General features: G+C 39.6%; 1 protein-coding gene and 1 long non-coding RNA gene across 4 annotated transcripts in view; one reads left to right on the top strand and one right to left on the bottom strand.

Moving 5' to 3' along the window:
* The window catches only part of LOC124287669, a 49,179-nt gene that overhangs the window by 9,912 nt on the left and 13,164 nt on the right, over positions 1-26,103 (top strand). The window contains exon 2 of one of the 3 annotated variants that reach the window (XR_006901312.1): positions 6,019-6,088. The exons of 1 other annotated variant lie outside the window; for it this stretch is intronic. This is a non-coding gene — a long non-coding RNA (uncharacterized LOC124287669). Of the gene's footprint in view, positions 1-6,018; positions 6,089-18,285; positions 18,310-26,103 lie in introns of those variants that run through there. One more of the 3 variants, XR_006901310.1, reaches the window with a different exon arrangement.
* LOC124287668 lies at positions 165-26,054 on the bottom strand. The gene is made up of 11 exons (XM_046724171.1): positions 25,638-26,054; positions 11,978-12,080; positions 10,642-10,754; positions 9,503-9,590; positions 8,952-9,067; positions 7,991-8,093; positions 6,733-6,866; positions 6,328-6,433; positions 3,403-3,530; positions 1,233-1,259; positions 165-792 (listed from the first exon to the last, which is right to left on the bottom strand). Exons 1-11 carry the CDS (start codon positions 25,672-25,674, stop codon positions 734-736), a joined length of 1,014 nt encoding a protein of 337 aa, XP_046580127.1. The 5' UTR covers positions 25,675-26,054; the 3' UTR covers positions 165-733.

Below are 26,103 nucleotides of genomic sequence, written 5' to 3'. Positions count from 1 at the left end.
GATACATCCATGTTTATGCTATAAAAATATACTCCCAAAAATAATTTTCTAAAACTTTTGAAAGATATATTTATTAAACGTTAGCTGCACTGACAAACAATGATGAAGTACAACACTTCATGTTGTATAAAAAACATAATCCAAAATATGATAATATCCTAGAATCTTTGAAAGACATATTTATTTAAATTTTCTGCAATGAAAAACAATGATATGGAGAATTTCAACCACAAATGGCTCCCTTTATTCCCAGTACTCACAGATACAATCACTACTAATGTATTTACCTATTTGTCAATTTTCTTCACTATGAATATATATAACTGAATGTAAACATGGGAACGAACACATATAGTGAATATATCATATCTTCCTTTGATATTAGAAACTGCAAAAGTTTTGAACAGGCATAATATGAGCTGGAAAAAAGAAAGTTCTTTTCTTTTTCAGATCAAATACAAAGTATGTGTTGCTGGTCTTAAACAGATATCCTTACCCCTTTAAATTTTGACTTAAAATGGTCTGCTTCACACACTGGAACATTCAACCCTGACTCTGTACAACGGAAAACTGACTTGACATATCGAGCTCTAGGTGTTTCGAAGGCAGCTGTCTGAACTATGCCAAAGGAAGTTCAACCCAATGTAGTCGGCAGCACACCTGATACAGGGGGTAATGACAATGCTATACATAAGCAGTTCTATATGGAATTCCGCTTCAATGCCTGGTTACGTCAGGAAGCGACGTATACCAATACAACAGCCAACGTCAACAGCAGCATAATCGGTGAACCTGCAAAAAGGGAAGTTTATAACGTATATATCTATATGTTTCTCAAAGGGTCCCCATTAGATGACGTTTAAATTACGGATTTATTTCAACAAATATCTAACGGTTGCGCAGTGGTACTAACAAGGCCATTGACCAATATAGTCCTGTTTCGCACGTGATGTTATTGTACATAGTGTAATAAAGGTGTTATCTTGACGGTTGATTGCTTCTTGGGTGAGCAATAAAGAGTAAATAAAATATCTTATTTACATCAGCACTTAAAGTGGATTTACATCTTGATATATTATTTTATTCCTTTATACGTAGCATATGGATTGTCTTTTAGTGGTGAGATATGTGTACAATAATGCATCGTTTATCCTGATTTTCTGACTTCAGGTTAATATATGGATTCATTACACAGACATAATAAGTTACGTTTATGTAATTGTATTACTTACAGCACATTTCCCGGACTCCAGCATAAACTGAAACATAGATAAAACTAGATGAATATAGTTATAGAGTTGTATGTCTCTTATTGGGAATCTAGTAACTAACGCTCTTTTGGGATAAGGCGTAAATCACAAATGATTCCCATAAAATGTCGTGTTATTTGTAATGATGATATGTAAAATTCACAAGAAAGTAGATGACGATGATGATGATGATGATAGATGACACATACGTATCTACAGGATGTCATCAACATGCTAGCAGTAGACGACAAAGACATGCACCATTAAGCAATCGGATTGCTGAAGGCTATAACACATACAACATTCGTCATCGACAAGCGTCAATACTTTAATTGTGCAGGCAATCATGTACCCTATTTTAATATGTACGTTAATGATAATGAATATTCATTCGCTTGTATCACATCTCACTGGTTAGTGTTCCGTCTATTTCATGTTTTTTTCAGTATATTGAATTGCGATTTTCACACGTCGGCTGTCGCGCATGGTTGAAAGGTAATACCTCCGTCAGCGTGTTATGTATGGGACATGTGCGAAGGACACATTCCCGCATTCAAACGATACCAATATCTGCAAACAAGCTCAATATGTCGCGATCACCTTCACATTGATATGTACGTCCCACGCCGATGGGCAAGCTATGACCCTGGCTACCGAGCCTGACCACTAACCCAGATAGATACCCTTTACGACAAGCACTACCGCTTAGTATCTCAGTCTATACAGATGGGCATTGATTAAACACCATCTGAATCATTGGACAATATTCAAACTTTTGGTCTGAACAGGCAATGCTACCCAAGCATACTGAAATGCATGTAAAGCACGCGTTATATATATTGTATATAACACAATATCTCAAAAGCTATTGGTTCTGATGGAGGGGTAAAATGTACTCCGAAACGTTGTGTTACTCATGATAAAGAAGTTGACATCCATAAAAAACTTTCTTTCCTATGGGTTCATGTGCGCCGTGCACATTGAGGCATAAATTTTATACTTGCAATATGTGCAGCACAGTTTTCTACACAATGCCGATGTAATAAAGGATCGCCCAAGGCACGGAAGAGCATGGAAGACCAATAACTGTGATGACAGAGTCCTAATTGGTCTGACAAGACGCAATACAATGACTTCTGCAGAACTGCGCCGAGGATTGAGAGTCGGAGAGACTTTCCAACAGTACCATCTGATTCAGGAAGCGGGCTGCTGGCTTGAGGACTCGTCGTCCGAACAGACATCTGTTCTTCACAGCTAGGCACAGACAGAACGCTCCAAGAAAACCGCAACTTGAGAACAACACTTGAACTAATGTTCATTGGTCTGATGAAAGTCGCTACCTTCTACGCGTTACCGGCGGTCTTAGTCGCTTATTTGTCACTCATCAGGAGGTGACTCATGCAGCTGAACCCTTTGGTGGTGGCTCACTTACGGTGTGCGGATGCCTTTCGACTGCCTGCATTACAGGATCCGAGACACTAAATGGTCAACGTTATCGACAGGAAGTTATGGATGCAGCAGTCGTGCCACATTTTGATAACCATCCTCTTGTCGTCGCCCGACATTCTTGAATAACAACGCTGGACCTGACACTTCTTGAACAATGTTTTAGCAACAACGAAAACTTGCAATATAGCGCCCCTCTATCTCCTAAGAGATGCAGTTTTCAGATGTGTTTCACATCGCGAAACCCATGATCTGGGGTTGATACTGATACAGAAACATAATTGAGGCATACAAACTCATGATCACATGTTCTAGTATGCCCGTGAGACACTGCGGAGCAGTTTGATACAAACCTCACCACGTCACAACCAAATAACACACCTGAACATTCCAAATGCCTCACAGCAAAACACACATTTGTCAACCAAGCAAAACCCTCTCAGTCTCACCCCCAAACAAAAATCTCACCACAAAGAAGTAATCTCATCATCCAAATATATGCGTCACAACCAAAGACAAACTTCTTCACCTCACTACCACACACAAACCTTCCCACTTCACCACTAAACAAAAACCTAACTACTACACATAATACTTGTCCCTAAACACACCTCACTACCTCACCAACAAACACAGACCCACAACAAACACAAAACTCATGACATCTCATGCTTGTTATAATCAGATAAATGAAAATGCGCCTCACTATTGATGCCAGAACAAGTCCGTGTGAAGTTGGTCGTGGTCGAGGCCAATAGTGCCGGTAGATTGATGGCATCCTGCTGACAGGGTGCCAGGTCACGTGACAGACACGTCCTGTATTCGACTAGTGACCTGAATAAAATCCAACACTAATAATCCTCCATGCTGTCGACAAACTCAAACTTCGAATCCAGACATTAGATGTGACGACAAGTGCTTTGTATGCTTAAATACGCCATCACCGCTCTAAATAAAGTGCAGCCTGACATCTACAGGGTAAGGTGTTGCAGACATGTATTCCGGTTTGACAGAAATTAACAACAAACAGTCCTATAATTACTTATACTCTTTATATTCAATTGAGGAAGTAGTAAGCTGATAGTGTTTATATTCAGTTAATCCTGTTGTGAGCTGATACCTTTATATACTTAGCAGCAAAAGAAACGTCAGTTAGGAATTTTCCTTCGCAGAAACGGATAAGTGTAAACTCATTTAACGTTCTGGTTGTATATTTTTGACAACATCTCAAACTTTACCTGAGAAAAGACATTCCTTCCCAAACTCAGAGTGGAACGCAGGAAATGGTCTCAAAAACGCAACCTGATCTCGGAGATGGTACGGTGTTCTCTATGTTTTTCATGCAACTCATGCTGCACGTGCTGTTCACAAGGACCAGCTGTTTTAAATGCACCCCCAAACCTAGTTGAAGCATTCACATTACAACGTCAGCATGATGCCGCGACTCACGACAGTTCAGAGGAACCAGGCGCTAGGAAGACCACCAACACCACAAATGATCGCCCCTGTACTGGCAGACCAAGGGTGACCACAAGACGACAAGACCGCCATGTTGTGCGACAGCATGTACAGAATCCCTTCATGCAGGCATCCGAAACAGCACGCCAGACAGTGGGAACACACGGAAGACCAATCAGTACTGATACAGTACGCCGACGTCTTAACAGCGGGAACCACCGTGAACCTATCCTCACCCCTCGTCATCGGCGTGAACGTCTACAGTTGCCCTACAACACCAAAACTGGCAATACAGGCAATGGAGAACTGTTCTGTTCACAGATGAGAGTCGGTACTGCGTATCAACTGCAGATGGCAGAACAAGAATATGGCGACGACGTGGCCAGCGTTACTCAGACCAATGTGTTATGGAAAGAGACTCATGAGGAGGTGCAAGCATCATGGTATGGGGTGGAATAGGCCTGAACCAGAGAGTGGGTCCTGTGGTGTTCCAGAACCTTGGTCCAGGGAGAGGAGCCGGCATCACAGCGGTGCACTACATCGACCAAGCTCTCCAGACCCCACGTCATACCACATTTCGCACGTCACCGGAACAACATTTTCCAGCATGATAACGCCCGGGCCCATACTGCCAGAGCTACACAGGACGTTCTACAGCAGAACGGTGTCAACATTATGCAGTGGCCAGCCCTTAGTCCTGATTTAAACCCAATTGAATATCTTTGGGATGAAATTCAGAGAAGACTGAATAATGTCATACCAATGCCGAACACAGGCGATTTATTGCGCCAGGCCTTTCTCAGAGTGTGGTTCCAGGTGCCAATGGCCTTCATCAATCGATTGGTGCACTCTAGCATAGACGCTGTGCTGCAGTTATTGCCGCTCGTGGTGGTCACACTAGATACTGAAGTCAAGGGTCTGAATGGACTGCAAACGTTCATGTAATGTCTTGAAATTGTGCTGAGTTATCCATTGATGTGTCAAGATACTGTACACAAAAAATGGTTTTGATCCGCTTATTATGTCAATTTCTGTAATGATTTGATTACAGTGCCTATCTAATTTTGAATTCGTACTGACGTTGTTTTGCTGCTGAGTATATATTCCAGTATTGATATTGTCCGTTGATGACGTTTATATTTAGTTAATGCTATTGTACCTTGATATATCCACGTGCTGATATTGTAAATTGATGATGTTAATATTCTGTTAATGATGTTGTGAGCTGATACCTTGCATATTCAAGTATTGACATTGTAAGTTGATAACGTTTATATTCACTTAATGCTATTGTGAGCTGCTGAAATATTTTCAAACAAGACAAATGGGGATGCTAAAATTCTAATTGGTCAACAATGGTTTCAAATCACAATATGCAGCTCTAATGCCAATTCATCGCGCAAGCTATATACCCAAGAATAGTACTTTTCATCAGTCAGAATTCACCGTATAGAATTATAAAATCCAAAGCGTGAAATGATTGTCCACAAAGGCTGTAGAAATAACCATAGACAATGTTTTAGGGACTGCAGAAACTAAATTTCAGCATCTATCTCTGACATATATTGGTCCCGATTTAAAGTACATTTGAAGTCTTACTTCGTCTTTTCAAGCGTGACAACTTCGTGGTTGCGTTTAATAAGTTCTGCTATGCCCTACTCTAAATGCCAATATAACTGAGTAAGCTATGTTGATGTAACGTCACAATGATTTATACAGCGACATACTTTATTTGAAGACTAAAAACAGTATTTGTTTAAATTATTATCAACAACCTTCTCCAAACATTTGACTCAGCGCCAGCATATTCCTATTTTATTTTTGTCATTGTGCAATGAGTGACAAGAGATTGTTTTCATTGTAGAAGTAGGTTAACGGCAGTGTCCCAGGGCTAAATTGATCATAGAACCGAACGCCCAACATCACCTCTCCAGGTAACCTAGCTTTGCATTGAAGTTAAGATCTCCTGCACATAATACGCAAGAAGCTAGCCATGCATGCTATGACTTAAACTGACAGGAGGTCAACACGATCGCTTTTCCAACAAGATCATTTAAAAATAATAACAGTCGACCTCTACTGGGTGTGGTAGCTATATATTGTTACGCTACTAAAATCATGCTGTTTTAACGTCATGAAAGCTTGTATAGAGACAGGACATATGTATACTCACCTGCAGTAATACAGGACCACCGTGTTGTCTATGTCCCCCGTTATATAAAGTCGTGATTCGCAAGACTTCTGTTTTTGTAAACATGAAAAATAGCTTGGACTTGATCCTAATGACATAAAATGTATAGAAATAATTTTCAAAACGAAGGTTTGACAATTTCTCCAAATTTGTTAGAAGCATTTTGATTTCCTATTATCCACGGTAACATCGGAATGTCAAAGACGTCATCAAATGTATACCATTTCAGTTTCTGTTTTAGAACTGTTATAAAGAAGACTTAAACTCTTCATTAATTCATCCTAATATGACGAAAAAAAATTCATCGGAATATGTGTTTAGGATTTGTAAATTATTACCACTGTGGTAAACACATCCGTAAAATGGCCAAAGAATGAAACATCTTACCATTTGGTCTACAGTACAAAGCTTTATCCTTCGTTACCATCTCCTCCGACAGTAACAATGCTGTTGGTGTGGTATAGATGTTGTCACAGCCATCATGCAGACTCCTCCTACACGCCAGGAAGGTATCAACATGGCTGTGGAGATGTGCGTGGAAGACATTATGTATGTTAGACTTGAGTAGTACTATATCTTTCCTTAAGGTTACACTAAGCAGGGGAGTTGGGGTAGCCTAGTGGTTAAGGCGTTCGCTCGTCACACCGAAGGCCCAGGTTTGATTTCCCATATGGGTACAATGTGTGAAGCCCATTTTTGGTGTCCCCCGCAGGGATATTGCTGGAATATTGCTAAAAGCAGCGTAAAACTAAACACAATCACTCTCTCACACACACACTAAAGTTTTAAGCATGGCTCACAATAGGACCATACAAGCTGCATAGGTAATAGCTTCAGCAAAGTGAACTTAAATGTAGCTGTTTTAAAAAGAATATACCATGAGGTGTTGGCTGCAAAAGTATCAACCTAAATAGAAAGGTGCAGATTTCTTTTTTGCAGAACGAACTTTAGTCATGAACTTAATGAAGAAGTGCCTTCACGTAACACATACCTCTTTCAGGCATATGTAACAGTTAGAAATCAAAGCTACATAGCAAATCCTCACCGAGAACGTACTGGTTGAATGACATGTGTAGGACATTAACAAAAACGTCAATTCAGGCCCATTCATTCACGCCCAAGTTGACACATAGCTCGTTTACACTATTGTTGAAAGTAACAGACGGATGCCTTCAAAAGGACGCGTCATTCGAAATATGATCGGGTTTCTTCTGTTATGTTGTATGATACTACTTACACTTAACCTCACCTCGTGTGAGCGTCACTTTCGTTCGGATGATTCAAAAGGAATTCTAAAATTTGTGTATGTAATAATGTGCTGCCGAATCTCTTCACTTGTACACAAGTGTTTTTGGAATTTACGATTTAATTTAAAGTTACTCTGAATTTCCATATCAGAAGTTACTGTGTTGGCACGAATGAACATTCATGTACATGAATTTCCTAATGCACTGTTCCGTGTTTTGAGAAAGCATTGAGCATCATAGAAAATAGAGACGAAATTTTAATAGAACACTTAATATCAGGGATGGCACCGGGTATTTGCAAAAAAGATATACCTGTCCTGCTTACCGGTTCCATCCGGAACTGACATAATTTTCGTAATAAAGTAAGTTCCTGTTTGGTGCCTAACGTTCAGACACACCTGCAGAAGCCATCCAAATTGTTGACCTCCAGACTCTGGGTGACCAGGAGTGACGTAGTCTGGCACATGATGTACTGCACAGCGCACGATGCGTTCCCAGCACCTATAGGGGAAATAATCACATCTAGGGAGGAGCAATGTGCACGTCACCTTTAAGATATCACTACATCAACATGGTGTTCAGGTGGTTGGGTAGCCTAGTGCAGTGGTTAAAGCGTTCGCTCGTCACGCCGAAGACCCGAGTTCGATTCCCCACATAGGACTTATGTGTGAAGCCCGATTTGTGGTGGCCTCCGCAATTATATTGCTGGAATATTGCTAAAAGCGGTGTAAAACTAAACTCGCTCACTCACTCCATTACTAGACTACCCATTACGCTTCCCGGCTTTATACGTTTAACGGATTCTGAGTAAGTGTGTAAACAAGATGAAGATTCCGTTTTATCACTTCAACACTTGGTCGAACCAGTTCTTTATCTTTCCTTAAACTGTTAAGAACGTTTGCTGATTGTTTGACATAAAGTTAAGTGAAAATATAAGAAAATATTAATTATTATCAGTATTCGACTAAAATATGTAAAGGACACATCTATTAAGCAGAATAGCACATTACGTCAAAGATGTTTTATATGTCGTTATGCATTGATACTTAAACCGAGATATGTAATCATATACATGTATCTTGTAATTCGGACAAGTGTCAGTCTGCTAACTTAGCATTACCCTTAATCCCTACCCCGCGGTGATATAGCTGAATATCAGCGGCGTAAAACTAGACTCAGTCACCCTAAACCTCACCGTAACTGAAATATAACCCGGGCCCAAATGTAACCCAACCTTAACATTCTGAAAAAATGTTCCTTTCACGTGTTTGTCTTCAAAAATGTCCCACATGGCTCTCTGGGAAAAATAGAAATTTACCCATCACATCTTTAATCAATGGCAGTTTGCATATCTCTTACCACAGGACAAAGTAGCACTCTCCTTCAATGCTTGAGTCATAGACGTGGTGTTGAAGGTTGATTGGTGACATGATGACAGGTCACGTAGAACACACACAACATATCGATCCAGATCACTGTGACCAAAACATTTCATGCATTAATTGTCGATACACAAAGCAGATATGTCAGATATAATATTTCAAACTGACTGATATCTCACAATAAGCCCCCCATTGGTTCAATAACAACATGTTGAAATGACGTAAATCAATATGTTCATGCACAATGGCTCGTTTTCCATTAATTTCAGGGTAGGTAACTTAATACAGTGTCGGGGCAGTGCCTGTGAAATGATGTTTGGGTTACTTGAATTGCTGCTGAATGTATTAGGATACAAGTGTCCTGCGTCTTGTGACATCTGGTCATGCTCCTGTAGTTGTCTACGATTCAGGAAAAGGAATAAACGAGTACTGCTTGAATCTAGAATGTCCTTACACATTACACTGACGCCTAATATAATGAAACATCGTTGCGACTCATTAAGTCGCTCTTTCACTATGGCACAGTACCTGCACAGTGACAGGGACTGGAACTGGTCGTATATTGCCTCGCACACACTGCGGCGTGTCTGGCACTCCAGGTAGCCAGGGTTGCTTCCTGGAAGACATAACGACACATTCAGACACACAGCAGACACTACATGCTTTGTTACTTCCACAGTACCTGTAAAGTACATGGAATTTAATCTTTGCTTTATTGTGGCATAAATTACCAATAGGGGGAGGTAACATTGGAGTTGAAGCGAAGTAGTGTCACCTCTAAACTCGATTTTCCACATGCGTGGAACCCATTGCTGGTGTCCCCAGCTGTGATCGTACTGGAATATCGTTAACACCAGACACATCCATTCTTGACATAAACAAAACTTGACATAAGTACATTCTTCAAAACTAGACATAAGTACATTCTTCAAAACTAGACATAAGATCAAGGAAAGTTCTTTTGCTAACACCAGACCCGCCCATTCTTCAAAACTAGACATAAGATCAAGGAAAGTTCTTTTGCTAACACCAGACCCGCCCATTCTTCAAAACTAGACATAAGTACATTCTTCAAAACTAGACATAAGTGCAAGGAAACTTTGATTGCTTACACCAGATTCATTTATTCCTCAAAACTAGACATAAGTACAAGGAAACTTTCATTGCTTACACCAGACCCATCCGTTCTTCAAAACTAGACACAATATAAGTACATTCTTCAAAACTAGGCATAATAACAAGGATATTTCATAACTCAAAGATGTTAATAAGATACCGCTGTATCTGCAGATCGAGAGACGAACAACTGGTATTAGAGTTAAATGGTTAACAACCTGTCGGTGTGTGTGCTTTAATGATTTTGCGTGTGCGTTTTGTGCGTTAACTCGCACACCGAAACGTACTTAACACCTTTAACTGTAATAGTCGCTTATGATGTAAAACTCATATTGATGTCTGTTGTTTGAAGTTCTGTAAATTTCGGCGTTTGAAGGTTTCACCGAAGAGGTAAATGTCCAAGAGCTGTGCGCCATGGGGTTTTCCTCCCTCAGAAAGTTGTACCGCGGCCATGTCCAAAACGGTATACTGTTTCAGATGTTGACCACATGTTACATATAGTTTTATACGTTCGCGTGATAGTCATGGGTTGGAAACAAACAAATACGTACCACTTGCGCAGTAAACGGCTTGTGTGTTTCGGGTGTGCTTGACTAAGTTCGAGGTTTTTCTGTTACAACCAACAAGGGATGTTTCCGAACACGCTACATACGACTCTGAGTTGCTGAAAGGAAAGTAGCGTAAAATATCTTTAACGTGAGACAGTACGGCTAAGTTCATGTGCTAACATATTCATATTTTACATATCATGAATGTCAATTTTACCTATAGATCATTTTGTATATGTTAATTTCGCATGGCAACAAATGAAAAGTTGGCTTGACTCATATATCCAGTACTACATCGACTTAATATATATACAGTGTATAGTATCCGCTGTAGTCTTCTGACTGTAGACAGCTGACCTACCGACAGTGTTCACTGAGATCTTATACATGTAGACAGTTTGGGCTACGTCACAAACAACATTTTCACATTCGGACATCTGACAGGATTGTTGGGTCTAGGTCTGTGACTTACCGATTTACACCACCACAGTCTGTTAACTGTAGACAGTTGGCTCTAAGTCTGTGACTTACCGATTTACACCACCATAGTCTGTTACCAACTATAGACAGTTGGCTCTAGGTCTGTGACTTACCGATTTACACCATCGTCTGTTAACTATAGACAGTTGACGCTAAGTCTGTGACTTATCGATTTACACCACCATAGTCTGTTACCAACTATAGACAGTTGGCTCTAGGTCTGTGACTTACCGATTTACACCACCATAGTCTGTTAACAACTATAGACAGTTAGGTCTAGGTCTGTGACTTACCGATTTACACCACCGTCTGTTTACTATAGACAGTTGGGTCTAAGTCTGTGACTTATCGATTTACACCACCATAGTCTGTTAACTATAGACAGTTGGCTCTAGGTCTGTGACTTACCGATTTACACCACCATAGTCTGTTAACAACTATAGACAGTTAGGTCTAGGTCTGTGACTTACCGATTTACACCACCATCGTCTGTTAACTATAGACAGTTGACTCTAGGTCTGTCTGACTTACCGATTTACACCACCATAGTCTGTTAACAACTATAGACAGTTGAGGTCTAGGTCTGTGACTTACCGATTTACACCACCATAGTCTGTTACACCATAGACGTCTGTTAACTATAGACAGTTGGGTCTAGGTCCGTGACTTACCGACTGTGACCTCCATAGTCTGCTGACTACAGATAGCAGGGTCTATGTCTGTAACTTACTAGTTTAACACTGCTGCAGTCTGTTGACTCCTGGCAGCCGGTTCTTGATCTGTGACTTACCGACTGTGACCACCACAGTCTGCTGGCTACAGACAGTAGTAGACCTGACTTACTATGTCTGTGACTTACCGACAATAGCCACTGAAGTCTCCTGACTGTAGATTGATAACAGCCAAATACAGACTGTCCAAACAGACTGAATCTTCGACGCAGTTATCCCCGAAAATAAGACCTGTAATTTGATATTTGACTTAAAATATCAGGACAATTGTACATAGTAATGCAGCCTGCTTCAAACACAGTCAAAATGGGAAATGATATAAAATGATAAATGAAAGGTTTTCTCGCCAATTTATCCAAGACGTATTTCAGAACATAGACCATTACGTGAACCGACTACGTACCATAAAGGTGTTTTATGGGTTTGGGATTATTTAACACAACAATATTCCTGCTTCCTGGGGTTAATACAATGGCAGTGGATGGTTGTTCATATGGTGTCCCATCGTATCCCAATTGCGTAGATCGATGCTTATGCTGTTGATCACTGGGTTGTGTGTCTTGTCCGATCACCTCATTTAACAAGTTCGTTGACTTCTCAATTCATGTGTGAAATATGCCATTAATGTATCGTTATGTATTTATTTGTCATGTCATAAACAGAACCGGAATATTTATACCGAGGACAAACCTATTGACAATCAAAAGACATCAGATTGTAAAGGATTAGAAAACGTTCATTGACTTCAATATCCGGGTTTTTATTTACCTTCACTATGATACGCTAACCCTGCTACGTGTACGGTAAACATATGGTAGCTGATTCGCATAACAGTCCTTAGTTCTAAGAATTAGGGTCAAACGTCACTAGTATGTGTTGAATGCTACAACAAGGTAAGCCAAAAGAAAGCGTGTTCAAGTACGGCAACTTGATAATGCGATACGACATACTCATGTGCTAATTCACATTTAATCGTAATCGTTTCAAGAGACAGGTTTGGGTTTTTTATTTGGACAAAAGCAGACTGAGGTCTGCAAATGCTTCATCCGTAATAACAAAACTATATACTGTATGACTAAGTCCCATTCTACATCATTAATCCGATCGTACGACATTAAGTGTTTTCATGTTTGTTCGATGTACAGTCGAACCCCGTTTATCCGTACTCTTTGGTTACACTCAGAAATCGTCCGGATAGCCAGGCGTCCGGTTAACTGGATCAAACAAGCAAAACGTATTGCCGATGTATATATGTACATGTATATATGTACTCTCCCAAAATGAAACGCATTATGAAAATAGCAATTTCATGTAGCAATGAATTAAAACGTGATTCATTTTACAAAAGGTTTTGCTCTGTTTATGAGTCCTATGGTGTTTATGTTTTGAAACATCACAACAAAACGCACCATCCGTAGAATACCCGTATTTAACAGCATGATTTTTAATTTCGGCGTGTAGTGTCACAGAATACACAATTCACATGCAATGTACGTGAACGTTGGGGATCAGATAGTCTCAATGATGGGTATAAAAGGTTGATCGCTGTCTGTCGATTATTCACTGTATTTGGAATATTGTTACTGAAAGCAAAATGCCACGTCTAAGTGAAGCCAACCGTCATATCGCCATTGGTTTGCTTGAAGCTGGCCAGTCTCAACGTGCAGTTGCCCGACGCATGAATGTTCACCAAAGCACCATTTCACGGCTCTGGGAGAGATGGTCTTTACCCTGGGAGCATGGTGGCACATTGTTTTGTACACTGCTACGTACCTGTATATCATACACTTGAGTGGTTGCCGTTATATCAGACACCATACCAATAATTGTAATACCAGACGTGAGTGAGTGAGTTTAGTTTTACGCCGCACTCAGCAATATCCCAGCTATATGGCTGCGGTCTGTAAATAATCGAGTCTGGACCAGACAATCCAGTGATCAACAGCATGAGCATCGATCTGCACAATTTGGAACCGATGACATGTGTCAACCAAGTCAGCGAAACTGACCACCCGATCCCGTTAGTCGCCTCTTACAACAAGCATAGTCGCCTTTTATGGCAATCACATGGGTTGCTGAAGACCTATTCTACCCCGGATCTTCACGGGTCGTAATACCAGACAGCGAGACACTTCAATAAACATTTTCAATAATAGCAAAAGCTTTAAAGCTGTCAGACAGGCAGATTTATATTGTTGATATCTCAACTAGTTACATTCATTTCAGAAATAAAATATTTAGTAACAGGGCATACATATTAAAACAACTCACAAATGTTAAACGGTAAAATATGGCTATGCGGAGTTGAACGGGTTTTAATGAAAAATATATGACTGCAGAGTTTTAAAATCTACCAATAATGAATGTTAACGACATAGAAAACACTCGAAAGTGGGTGGTTTTATTTACACAGAACAAAATTATAGAACCTGTCTCTCATACAATACATTCAATCAGTTCACTTCAATTTTATGTCACGTTTATGTCCTCAGTAAATACATGTATATTTTTTAGTTAATCTGATGTTTACCGAGGAAAAACTTAACACTATTTCACGAGAAACATAAACTTTATATCAAACTTTTGGGTGACTAAAAAAGTGGTGAAGAGAAAGTGGTCAGGTAATCCTCAGATGAGAAGGGAATGCTAAACTAAATGATTTATTGTAAAAGCTAACCCACGTAAGATGTTGTGACGACCAGGGACGTATAAATGTGTGTAGCGTAAATAAATAATTCAAAACACTGCAGACCTCTGCTGAACGATGGTAAGTCCATAATCTTAAAACTAAATCGTTCCCATTTATAATCCCTTTAGTCTTAAAGTTGACGGGTAGAAATGAAATACGTTGAAAATGTTCATGTTTTCTTAAACTACCGCTTACAGTGGTGGCATCACCTAATCGAACACGACACTGTATAAATGCAACGCGTCACTTAGGGGCGGTGGGGTTAGCCTAGTCGTTATAGTGTTTGCTCGTCACGTCGAAGACAGTGGTTCGATTCCCAACATGGGTATAGTGTGTGGTGCCCATTTCTGGTGTTCATCGCCGTGATATTGCTTCAATATTGCTAAAAGCGGCGTAAAACCATACTCAATCACTCACTCTCTGATGACATTAGTTGGAACTGAATTTACTAATACACGCCCGGGTGTGTTCATACTTCAATGAAATGACAACTATTGTAAATATCTAACCTGCTTTCATTAAATTTGCGACGCGAGAAGATCCGGGGTAGAATAGGTCTTCAGCAACCCATGCTTCCCACAAAAGGTGACTCTGCTTGTCGTAAGAGGCGACTAACGGGATCGGGTGGTCAGGCTCGATGACTTGGTTGACACATGTCATCGGTTCCCAATTGCGCAGATCGATGCTCATGCTCTTGATCACTGGACTGTCTGGTCCAGACTCGATTATTTACAGACCGCCACCATATAGCTGGAATATTGCTAGGTGCGGCGTAAAACTCATTCACTCACTCACCCATTAATATTTCAAAGGAAAGCTGACAATTGGAAGCCCGATGAAGAATGATTTCTATCAAAGCTTTTGCTGAAGACAATGCATAACACATATAATGAATATATACTCTCCCAAAAGAAACGCATCATGAAAATAGCAATTTCATGTAGCAAATGAATTAAAACATGATTCATTTTACAAAAGGTTTTGCTCTGTTTATGAGTCCTATGTTTATGTTTTGAAACATCACAACAAAACGCACCATCCGTAGAATACCCGTATTTAACAGCATGATTTTTAATTTCGGCGTGTAGTGTCACAGAATACACAATTCACATGCAATGTACGTGAAAGTTGGGAATCAGATAGTCTCAGTGATGGGTATAAAAGGTTGATCGCTATCTGTCGATTATTCACTGTATTTGGAATATTGTTGACGAACGCAAAATGCCACGTCTAAGTGAAGCCAACCGTCATATCGCCATTGGTTTGCTTGAAGCTGGCCAGTCTCAACGTGCAGTTGCCCGACGCATGAATGTTCACCAAAGCACCATTTCACGGCTCTGGGAGATGCAGATGCCCCTCGTAGTGGGCGACCCCGAGCGACCACTGCGGCGCAGGATCGCTACATCACCTGCGTCATCGAACAGCTACGGCGACCAGTACCGCTCGACAAATACCCGGATTGTGGAGGCTTTCTGCACAGACCGTCAGGAACAGGTTGAGAGAGTCTGGTTTACGTGCCAGAAGACCTTATTTTGGCCCTGTGCTTCGACAACAACATCGTCGACATCGAGTTCAATGGTGCACCAACGTTCAGGCCTGGAACTGACCGAATTGGCGTAGAATCTGGTTCAGTGATGAATCACGATTTCTATTGGAACGACGCGATGGAGGAATGCGGGTGTACAGACGTCGACATGAACGTTTCGCCGACGCTTGCGTTCCCCAGGTGGACAGATTCGGCCGAGGAAGTGTTATGATTTGGGGAGAAAATTACCTGCCGTAGGAGAAGTGATTGGTGATGATCCAGGGCAACCTGACAGCTCAACGGTACTGTGACGAAATCCTACGCCCATCCTACGATCACTGATCGCCAGAGGGAGTTGTTTCAACAGGACAATGCCAGGCCCCACACAGCACGTCACACTAGAGACTTCCTCCAGAACCACAACATCAATGTGCTCCCCTGGCCCTCAAGATCACCGGACTTAAACCCAATCCAACATCTGTGGGATGCCCTGGACAGACGGGTGCGACCCCGTAACCATCAGCCCCAGACACTTCAGCAACTCGCACAGGCACTACAGGCAGAGTGGGCTGCGATTGGGCAACACGAGATTCTGAGACTTATTCGTTCGATGCCGAGGCGATGCCGTGCAGTTCTGGATGCCCACGGTGGTCACACGAGGTATTGACTTCAGCGCCACCACACGTCTCCATGTGACAGTCAAACTGACTTTCCTCGAGTTGGTGCCGAAGACGGATAAGTCTACATTCCCAGTGTGCAATTTCATATATTTTATATTTCATTGACTCTTAAAGCCTGCAAGATGTTTCAAAATAAACATAAAAATACAGTTGAAATTCCTATATGCGTTTCTTTTTTGGGAGAGTATATAATGAACGTTACGTTGAAAACGCACCGAATTCAAAGACAGTTACAACATACCCCAGACCCGAAGATCCATCGAAGATTCGGGTAAGAATTGGTCTTCAGTAACCCTGCCTGTGGTTAGAGGCTACTAACGGGATCGGGTGGTCAGGCTCACTAACGTGGCTGACGCATGTCATCGTTTCCCAATATGGTCGATTCTCATGCTGTTGATCACTGGATTGTCTGGTCCAGACTCGATTATTTACTGACAGCCGCCCTGTAGCTGGAATTTTGCTTAGTTCGGCGTTAAAATCAAAACAAAATAAACTACAACATACTGGGTTATATTGCAACCATTAAGAAGGCACATGTAATATTAGGGAAGAGTGATTTCTGAAACTGTAATTATGACTGCTTGTAAATGCCTTTTTAGCACTGCCAAAATTTATTAGGGACAGGACATTTGACATTTGATGTACGTGTAGTCAATACACGCAGAGGTGTCCTCCCATTTGTGAGAACTCCCAGTTGTGAGACACATTAATTAATGGTACAGTGCACATAGGTGGTGTTTCCACATCCCTACAATGAAAGTGGGATCAGCCAAGTTGTTGAAGAGTACCCACAGGAGCCATAGTTCATTGATGAGTTGATTAATGAAATAGATTATCAAAGATTTTATTTACAAAGAAGAAATAGTTCATTAAATATTTTATTTATTCAGAGAATAGTAAATTAATTATGATAACACATTTTTATTGACTATTATGAAATTTGAAAGTCATTTTGGTTTAAACATATTTTATTATCATTTATGAAAATGAATTGGGATTGGTGAACAAGCATAACTGCTTATGTTAACACTGCTCCCATGCAACATAAAATACAAAATGAAATGGAGGATGTGACGTCATCGATATTGACTGTTGCATAAATATATTTTAACTACAGATAAATATATACAGATTACATCAAATACAACTATTCTCTAAGTAGTCATAATTAGAGAGTTACAGTTGTGTGTGTCTAACAAGCTATTGTAGGAATATACATCAATCATGAGAAGGTTGTTGAGTTAATTTAAGTATTTTCCTGAGAAAATTTAAGCGTTGTGTCTTGATGATGTAATCGTGGACGAATTCAACTATTTTCTGCTGGTTTACACAAGAAGTAAATTCTTGTTTCCGTTCAAAATGGTATCCGGGTTATAACGAGTAGTGTAAACTACATATTAATTCTTATCAAGTGAGGAAATAGTGTAGGGCGTTTTCACTCTGATATCGACAAGAACAACATGGACTGTCTGTTAAATGTCTGTTATACTTATCGGCGTTTAGGTCGCTACATCCGAGCCTGAGGCGGCAGTGGACGATTTGACAAAAACAAGATCCATAATTAAGGTCAATATAAATCTTGTTTTCGGTTTTTGTAATTAGGTTTTTAAATTCTGTGAGACTACATGACTCTTGGTAGGGCGTTCCATAAATTTATTGTGTCGGGTAAAAAGGATTTGGCATAAGAGGCAGTTCGACGGTAAATTCCTTGTATTTCAGAGTTATTTCTTAAACTATAGCTTGTAGTTTCGGAGACGGAGTAAATCTGAGTAGGTAAATTAATTTCTCTTTCAAATGATCATGAAGTTACTTACACAAAGTGTTTAATTTTTAAGTACATTTACCGGAGTATGTTAATCAATTTATCTTATAAAGTTTCATTATGTTACCTCCAAAGATTCAATTTCATAGCAAATCAGTAATTAGCTAGGGTTAATCTATTCTATCAGGCAGGGGAGTATGGTGTGTTTACTTTGTTAATTACCTACTCCACTGTCTCATAACTGGGAGTCTCACAATTGGGAGTTCTCACAAATGGGAGTAGACCCACGCAGAGATCAATGTGTCAAGAGATAAGTAAGTTGAAAGTGATAAGTCTATGTTAATGCTTGCAAAATTCAATCCTACTCTTTCTTAATGGTCATATAACATCGACTAATTCAAGATAGCTATTGTTAAAATGAACATAGTAATTAGCGTTCGGAATTAATGGTTCATTCGGTCAATATCTGTCCTAAAACAAACAAGTTCAACCGAGAGGAGGATATGCTGCTAGTAGGAAAGGCATTGAGGTTAAGTTGTAACTCGGCTCACCTCTTTCATGTCTGAGCTGGACCCTCACTATTGACATTAGCTGGAACTGAGTTTACTAGTACATGCCCTCGTGTTCATATTTCAATATATCAGTGTAAAGATCCAACTTTCATTGCCAAAGGATTGCTGAAGTTTTGAAGCCCCAAGAAGAATGAATTCTACCAAAGCCTTAGTAGGAAAGAAATGAGGTTGAGTTGGAAGACGACTGACCTTTTTATGTCTTAGCCGGACCCTTAGCTCGCTGCTGCCCTTGTAATTTCTGAACATATATATTTCGCTTATTTGCTGTTCATTGTTTATATCTTGTTTAATAAGTGTTCCGGGACAGTGATGCCGAGTTTGTGCTTGTTTCCTCAAAGAGTTAAATCCCGTCAGCAAACGCGTTGACAGACCAAGCTATCCTAGCTTTCTTGACTTCAATTGTCTTCATTAATCCATACAGTACATGTTGATGGGTTGGTCTTCTTTCAATAGTATATACACCAGATTGTGGGACGTTAAGTGTGTAACAGTGATCATGTAAATAAGTAACTGTTACATTGACAGTAGTGTACATGTATAGACTGGGAGTTATGGGAATTTCCGGAGGATCTGTAATATTCCTACTTAGTCTGACCCACCGTTTCACGGAATATTCCTGAAAGGAAACTTCTGGAAGTTGTTATGGCCTGTCTCTGTCATCAATCAACACATCTCACATTACATTAAGACCAGCAGTTGAGGGAAGCTTATTTGACACCTAGGATACCCAGCCTATAAAGGACTATGTTTGAAGCTTGACTGCTCTTGTATCGAGGTTAATGTCATCATCATAGTCTGTATTAATATTGAGGAGTTTAGGCATCCTTGTGGTTAAAGCATTCGCTTGTCACCCCCAAGACACGGGTTCGATTTATTGCTTGAATGTTGCGAAAAGCGGCGTAAAACCTTACCCACTATATTGCTATTATTTTGATATCATATTACCAGTGTATTTGCACTGATCTTGAATTTGTACTGCCACTCTCTCTTGTATTGTCATATTGATTCCTTTGTAATTATTTGTGACTTAAAAATGTAAATAGCCAGTGTATGAAATAAGGCCCGTCCGACCGCCCGAGACGGGCTAGATTTCTGACGGACGGTCTAGATTTACAGCTAGCCACCCCGATGGTCTGGTAAAACGTTTAGATGTTCCATACATATCTTGGTGTATGGTCTTGTTAAATCCATTTTGGCTGGTAACATTTTGAAGTTACCAGCCCTGATGTCTGGCTGGGTTTTTGGCATATTTCATACACTGAAATAGCTTTAGAATACAGTCGTGTTTGTATGCCACATTTCCGTGTTGTTTGATGGTTTCACACTTTATTCCCTTGCGTGAAGATTCCCAGTTAAAACTCGACAGAGAATCGACAAGAAACAAAAAGGCCTATTCTAACCAGCTATATCCCTTTGTTGTTTTTAATCCCTGTTCTTTTACATCGCACAGAAAACACATGTCTATTAGATTATGGAACACCGATCAACATCTGTTTTCGTATTAGATATTCAAATGGGATAAGAGGAAATTATTATCATACCCAATAATATTGATTATGCTTAAACATTGCTTCAGATTTCTTTTGAGTGAGAAAAGTGTTTAGACAAGCGTAATGCTATATCACATGCCCCGCGAATTAACGTTAGGTGGCAAATACGCTAGCGGCGTGCCGTGACGCCCAATGGCTGACTTGGATGATTAGGTCAGTGTTTCATAAAGAAGACTGGACTTTCATTTTTTATGATGACGGCTGAACCCTAAGGAAATAAGTGTTCATAGATTTCAGTATATTTCTCTAAACAAAAACACTAACGTTGAAAAAGAGTAGTATACAGCTAATGTTTACAGGTTTGGATATTACATTTGATTCACATGGATTTCAAGCTAACAATACATAATATTCATCAGAAATCTCGTCTGAAAGTCGACTCCTGAGTCATTCCAATTCCGAATGTATTGTATGTAGTGTGTCGGTGCCACCGTTAAAAATACGTGCAAATTGAATTGTTCATGTAAACGTACACGAGAACATATGGCACAATTGAAAATAGGAATTGCATTTTTGTCAGTAATTTATAAATTTGAAAATGTCCTTTGTATATATGCCATTGATCTTCTTCAAACCTTTACTGACAAAGCTTTTGAGAATGTTTGAAATCGGTATGAAAAGAGAATGCTCTATCGTACTCACAAACTAGTACATGTATTGTGAAATGTATAAACTAGAGGCTGGGTCTTCTGGAATATTGCTCGTCTTAAAGAGAATGTTGATTGTGACAACAGACCTAGATAGAAGGCAGATGCTATGCAAGTTTGTAACACGACATAGCCTTAAGCTTAGTTTTCCAAATATCTAACAGGGTGAAGTATTCATCTGTTATGACTGTAGGCAATGTCTGTCAAACACACCACAAAGACGTGGATGATCACAATGTTCTACTACCTTGTATATGATATAGATTTAAGAAGAGTTTTACACTGAGGACAACATATGGTACAACACATTGCATACATTGTCGTCTAGCTGTCTGTCAAGGTACGTTAGGTACGATGGTTGCATTGGGCATATAATCTGTTTCGGGGTGGAAACTTTCAAGCATTTGCCGTGTTAGTTTTCATAATATTTGTTTTCTAGCTACACAATTTGTAGCCCATGTGTACATATATATTACCATATTGTCACATATGTTTGCATGTTTGCATTGTAGGGGTATGTTTCTTTGCCTGTGTCGTAAGGGACTATATTTGAAGATACATGAATTTGTATCGTGACAATTATATATGTGGTTACATGTTTGTATTATGACAGTATACATTTGGACATACTTGTATGACGCTATACATTTGGACATATTTGTATGACGGTATACATTTGGACATATTTGTATGACGGTATACATTTGGACATATTTGTATGACGGTATACGGTTGGACATATTTGTATGACGGTATACATTTGGACATATTTGTATGACGGTATACATTTGGACATATTTGTATGACGGTATACATTTGGACATATTATGTATACATTTGGACATATTTGTATGACGGTATACATTTGGACATATTTGTATGACGGTATACATTTGGACATATTTGTATGACGGTATACATTTGGACATATTTGTATGACGGTATACATTTGGACATATTTGTATGACGGTATACATTTGGACATATTTGTATGACGGTATACATTTGGACATATTTATCTGACGGTATATAAGAATCACAGTTAACGAGAACGTTGCCTATAGCAGCACCTGTTGTTTGTTTACGCTTGATGTGGCAGGTTGAAATGGATCATTATGTTACAGATAACAGGTAATGTACACTCACCTGCCTATAAGGCTGACTGTCGAGAAGTAACATTTTCTCAAGACAATACTATTGTGCATTCGAGAGTAAAATGACTTCATTATGAAGAGAGGAGATTTTGCTCATAGTTAATCAGCGTTTTATACAGATACAATAAATTCCGATCACTAACGTATTTTACGTGTATTCATGGACATAAATATTTTTTAAAACTTTTATTAATTATTTTTAAAGATATACACAATTTTGTTTACCTTTAATGAAGTGTCCGACTTAATGAGCATGTTTCTTTAGGCTCTTATGGCAATGGGACAGATACAAATTTAACATTATACAAGGGATTAGCGAGTACATGACAATGGGACAGATACAAATTTAACATTATACAAGGGATAAGCGAGTATATGGCAATGGGACAGATACAAATTTAACATTATACAAGGGATTAGCGAGTATATGACAATGGGACAGATACAAATTTAACATTATACAAGGGATTAGCGAGTATATGACAATGGGACACATACAAATTTAACATTATACAAGGGATTAGCGAGTATATGACAATGGGACACATACAAATTTAACATTATACAAGGGATTAGCGAGTATATGACAATTAGCATGAGACCTTGTTTATTTTTTTTGTTTTTCGCTTTATGAATAGCACCAATGCACTTGCATGTTGCATTTGTGTGACAGTATTCCTTCCTTGTTTTCTCATGGGAAAAGAATACCACCCAGATGTTTCCGATGTCCCTACCTTCAAGGTTGGGTGATACAGGAGCAAATATATATTGTTGGCGTCTTTAAGCGTTATAGTGTATCGTTGATATGAGTTAGTGGACAGGATTTTATTTCCCTTTTATCAATATTACAGCACCATCAAGGCGGGTGGGTGTGTGTGTGTGTTTGTGGGGGCGGGGGTGGGACACCAGAATTTGGCTTTACATTTGTATCAAAGCAGGGAATCGAACCCGGGTCGTCGGCCTGACGCGCTAACGCTTTAGGCGCCAAGCTATCCCTCCGTCCGCCCCTTTCACTTAGGAACTGTACACTGTTTTGTACCCAAGTGATATATCTAAACATACTGCATGCAACTGTCATGTTGTTGTGTCTGAGCCATACTATTGATATACACCATAGTTAAATATATCAGCAAGTTGTCGACGCGTTACGTATACATGTAGATGTGGGTGATTACTCTTCCAAACTGTACTCATACCGACCGTTAACTTTTAACATGACTAAACATGTTTCATCTACCGCTGCATAAAGTCCATAATACAATGGTTTTAGAGAAAATACAATTCCCAAATATTACTATAATCTCCGATCACATGAGTAGCTGTTTCAACTGTTCTTGTCAAGGAATATAATTGTCATTAATGATCTGGGAAAATATTTAGACCTAGCTCTTAAAAAAGGTAATACGTTTTTGCGATTGCGATATCTCTATATCCTGATGTGTATCCTGCCCCGTAGCATCTATGTTAATTATTATATTGGCGCTTGATAAACTGTGCGGATGGTACAACATGTATAATGGGCCTGTGGCCCCTTTACTGAAATAAACAGCTCTCTCTCTCTCACCGCTGCATAAAATCAAAATAGCATCACTTGTGTTGTTGATTTTCTAAAGACCACAAATAAGATCTATTTGATACGTGTTGATAAATTAATAGAAATAAATCGAAGCTCCTGGACTATTATTTACAGACTATCATATAGCTGGAACATTGTTGAGTATGGGGTTAAACGACAAACAAACTTACCGCCTAAGGCAAAACTAGGAAATTCTAGTAAGGCGTATTGGTACGTGCTAAAGATATCATACAGTAGACATATTAAATATATCATACGGTCAATATCAAATGACCTATTTAACATATTACAGTAGATATACTGTATGACAGGTCAATATTCGTACATGTATGTTTGTATCTGGTGGAGTATATATGTGCACGTGAATGTCTCCTGACTGTACCTATGTCTATACCTGTTTTTGAAAACATAACACCGTTCTTAGCTGGTATACAGAACCCACTTTCCATGAACATTCCAATGTAAATATATCAACATAATATATATCCTTCACCCCGTGAAAGCTTTCTAGGTGTGTGTATGGCCCCATTGTCCCCCTCACGTAGAATCCCCAGCTCACATTGTCCCTTGTAGGCCTATAGTGCCCTCTGTACAATATGTATAGTATACAACAGGTCGCACCCTGCTGGAGATGTCGAGTGGTGTGGGGTGGGGGTGTTGAGGAATTGAGGGCGTTTCTAGGTTTGTCAACATGTTCATCGGGTCTTTTAAGTTTGTAATTAAAGACCCAGCGTGCATCAGAACCTAGTGAATATACCACCTCAATATATCACAGGCATTCAATATAACACATGCGTTAAGATTGTTGTGCAAGGTGAAGGGAGCAGATGCATGTGTCCGATGCAGCTTGGCACGGTTGACGAGATTGAAATCGTAAACGTCTTATTCGCTGTTTGAAAATTTCAGTCAAAGGATTTAGGAGGGGCGTATTTAGGAGGGGCGTATCCCCAGGGTGTACATCTAGTATTACCAGTAAACATCTTGTTTAGAATTGATCTTCAGTAACCTCTTTTTGTCGTAACGGGATCGGGTGGCCATGTGCGTTAGTTTTTACATATTGTGTTGATTTTACATATTGGGGTTGTACAGGCCATGCATGGTAACTCGGTTGGTGCATGTCAGCGTACCCAAATTGCGTAGATAGATAAATATGATGATGATGATAGGTTATTTATATAGCGCACATATCCAGGCAACTAGTGCATGCTCAAGGCGCTAGTATTTTTCCCTCGCTCATTGGATGTCAATCTCATCGGTACAGCGTATTATCAATCTCAACTCCCTGGGGAGTATACAATAATATGAAGGCAATCAATGAGTGCCTGGTCCAGACTTGATTGTTTACAGACCACGGTCACATAACTGGAATATTGCTGATTGTTGCGTTAATCAAAAACATATAACCAAATCAAACCAACACGCAAACATGTGTAGTTTATATTGACACATAATTCAGAAATATTTCTTATTTATACCCGACAAAGAAACTATTTACACATCCTAGTATATATTTTCCCAATCCGCTTAAAGGAAAATAACAGCAACAGGTATTGCTTACTTTACTTTATATCTGCATTTTTTATTTTCGTGTAACAGTACATCTAAACAGCATACACTCTAACTATCCACTTACCTGTTAGAGCAAACGTCAACAACAGTGCCCACGACATCGTCGAGTCAGTGACGACAGTGGTGTCAATAACATATCCTTTAGTCAACCCAGGTAAGGAACATACCCGGTCCCCTTTATACCGCTCACGCCCATTAGTTGCGTTTCGGCGCGTCAGTAATGTCGATGTGTTTATAAACAGCTTTTATGTTTACTTATCCGTATTTTCTTCCACGGCTTCGAGATTTGTGTGAGTGCGTGCGTGCGCGTGATTGCGCGCGTGCGTTATGAATTGGTACATTGGCACATTGAAATAGCCGTAGTATGTGCGAATTGTTTGTTTAATCCTTACTCAGTACACAAGAACCCTACTAACATATTTAAATATACTCATGCCAATAATGGTTGTCACCCTCTTCAATTACTAGTATATTAATAGGCTGGGGGTGACAACCATTATTGGCATGAGTATATGTTATTGTACAATTAT

This window comes from Haliotis rubra, unplaced genomic scaffold, assembly GCF_003918875.1.
Source record: "Haliotis rubra isolate DU_JTF1 unplaced genomic scaffold, ASM391887v1 Scf404, whole genome shotgun sequence".
Lineage (NCBI taxonomy): Eukaryota > Metazoa > Mollusca > Gastropoda > Lepetellida > Haliotidae > Haliotis > Haliotis rubra.
This window is presented reverse-complemented; position numbering and strand designations above follow the sequence as displayed.

What these genes read in the sequence shown, in the direction of transcription:
- LOC124287668 (XM_046724171.1), bottom strand. Translation starts at nt 25,674, where the DNA reads ATGTCGTGGGCACTGTTGTTGACGTTTGCTCTAACAG. An exon ending in TTTGTACTGTAGACCAAATG is followed by an intron (nt 6,434 to 6,732) that starts GTAAGATGTTTC and finishes TTATGTCATTAG; the next exon opens with GATCAAGTCCAAGCTATTTT. An exon ending in GACTTGTTCTGGCATCAATA is followed by an intron (nt 1,260 to 3,402) that starts GTGAGGCGCATT and finishes TCTATGTTTCAG; the next exon opens with TTTATGCTGGAGTCCGGGAA.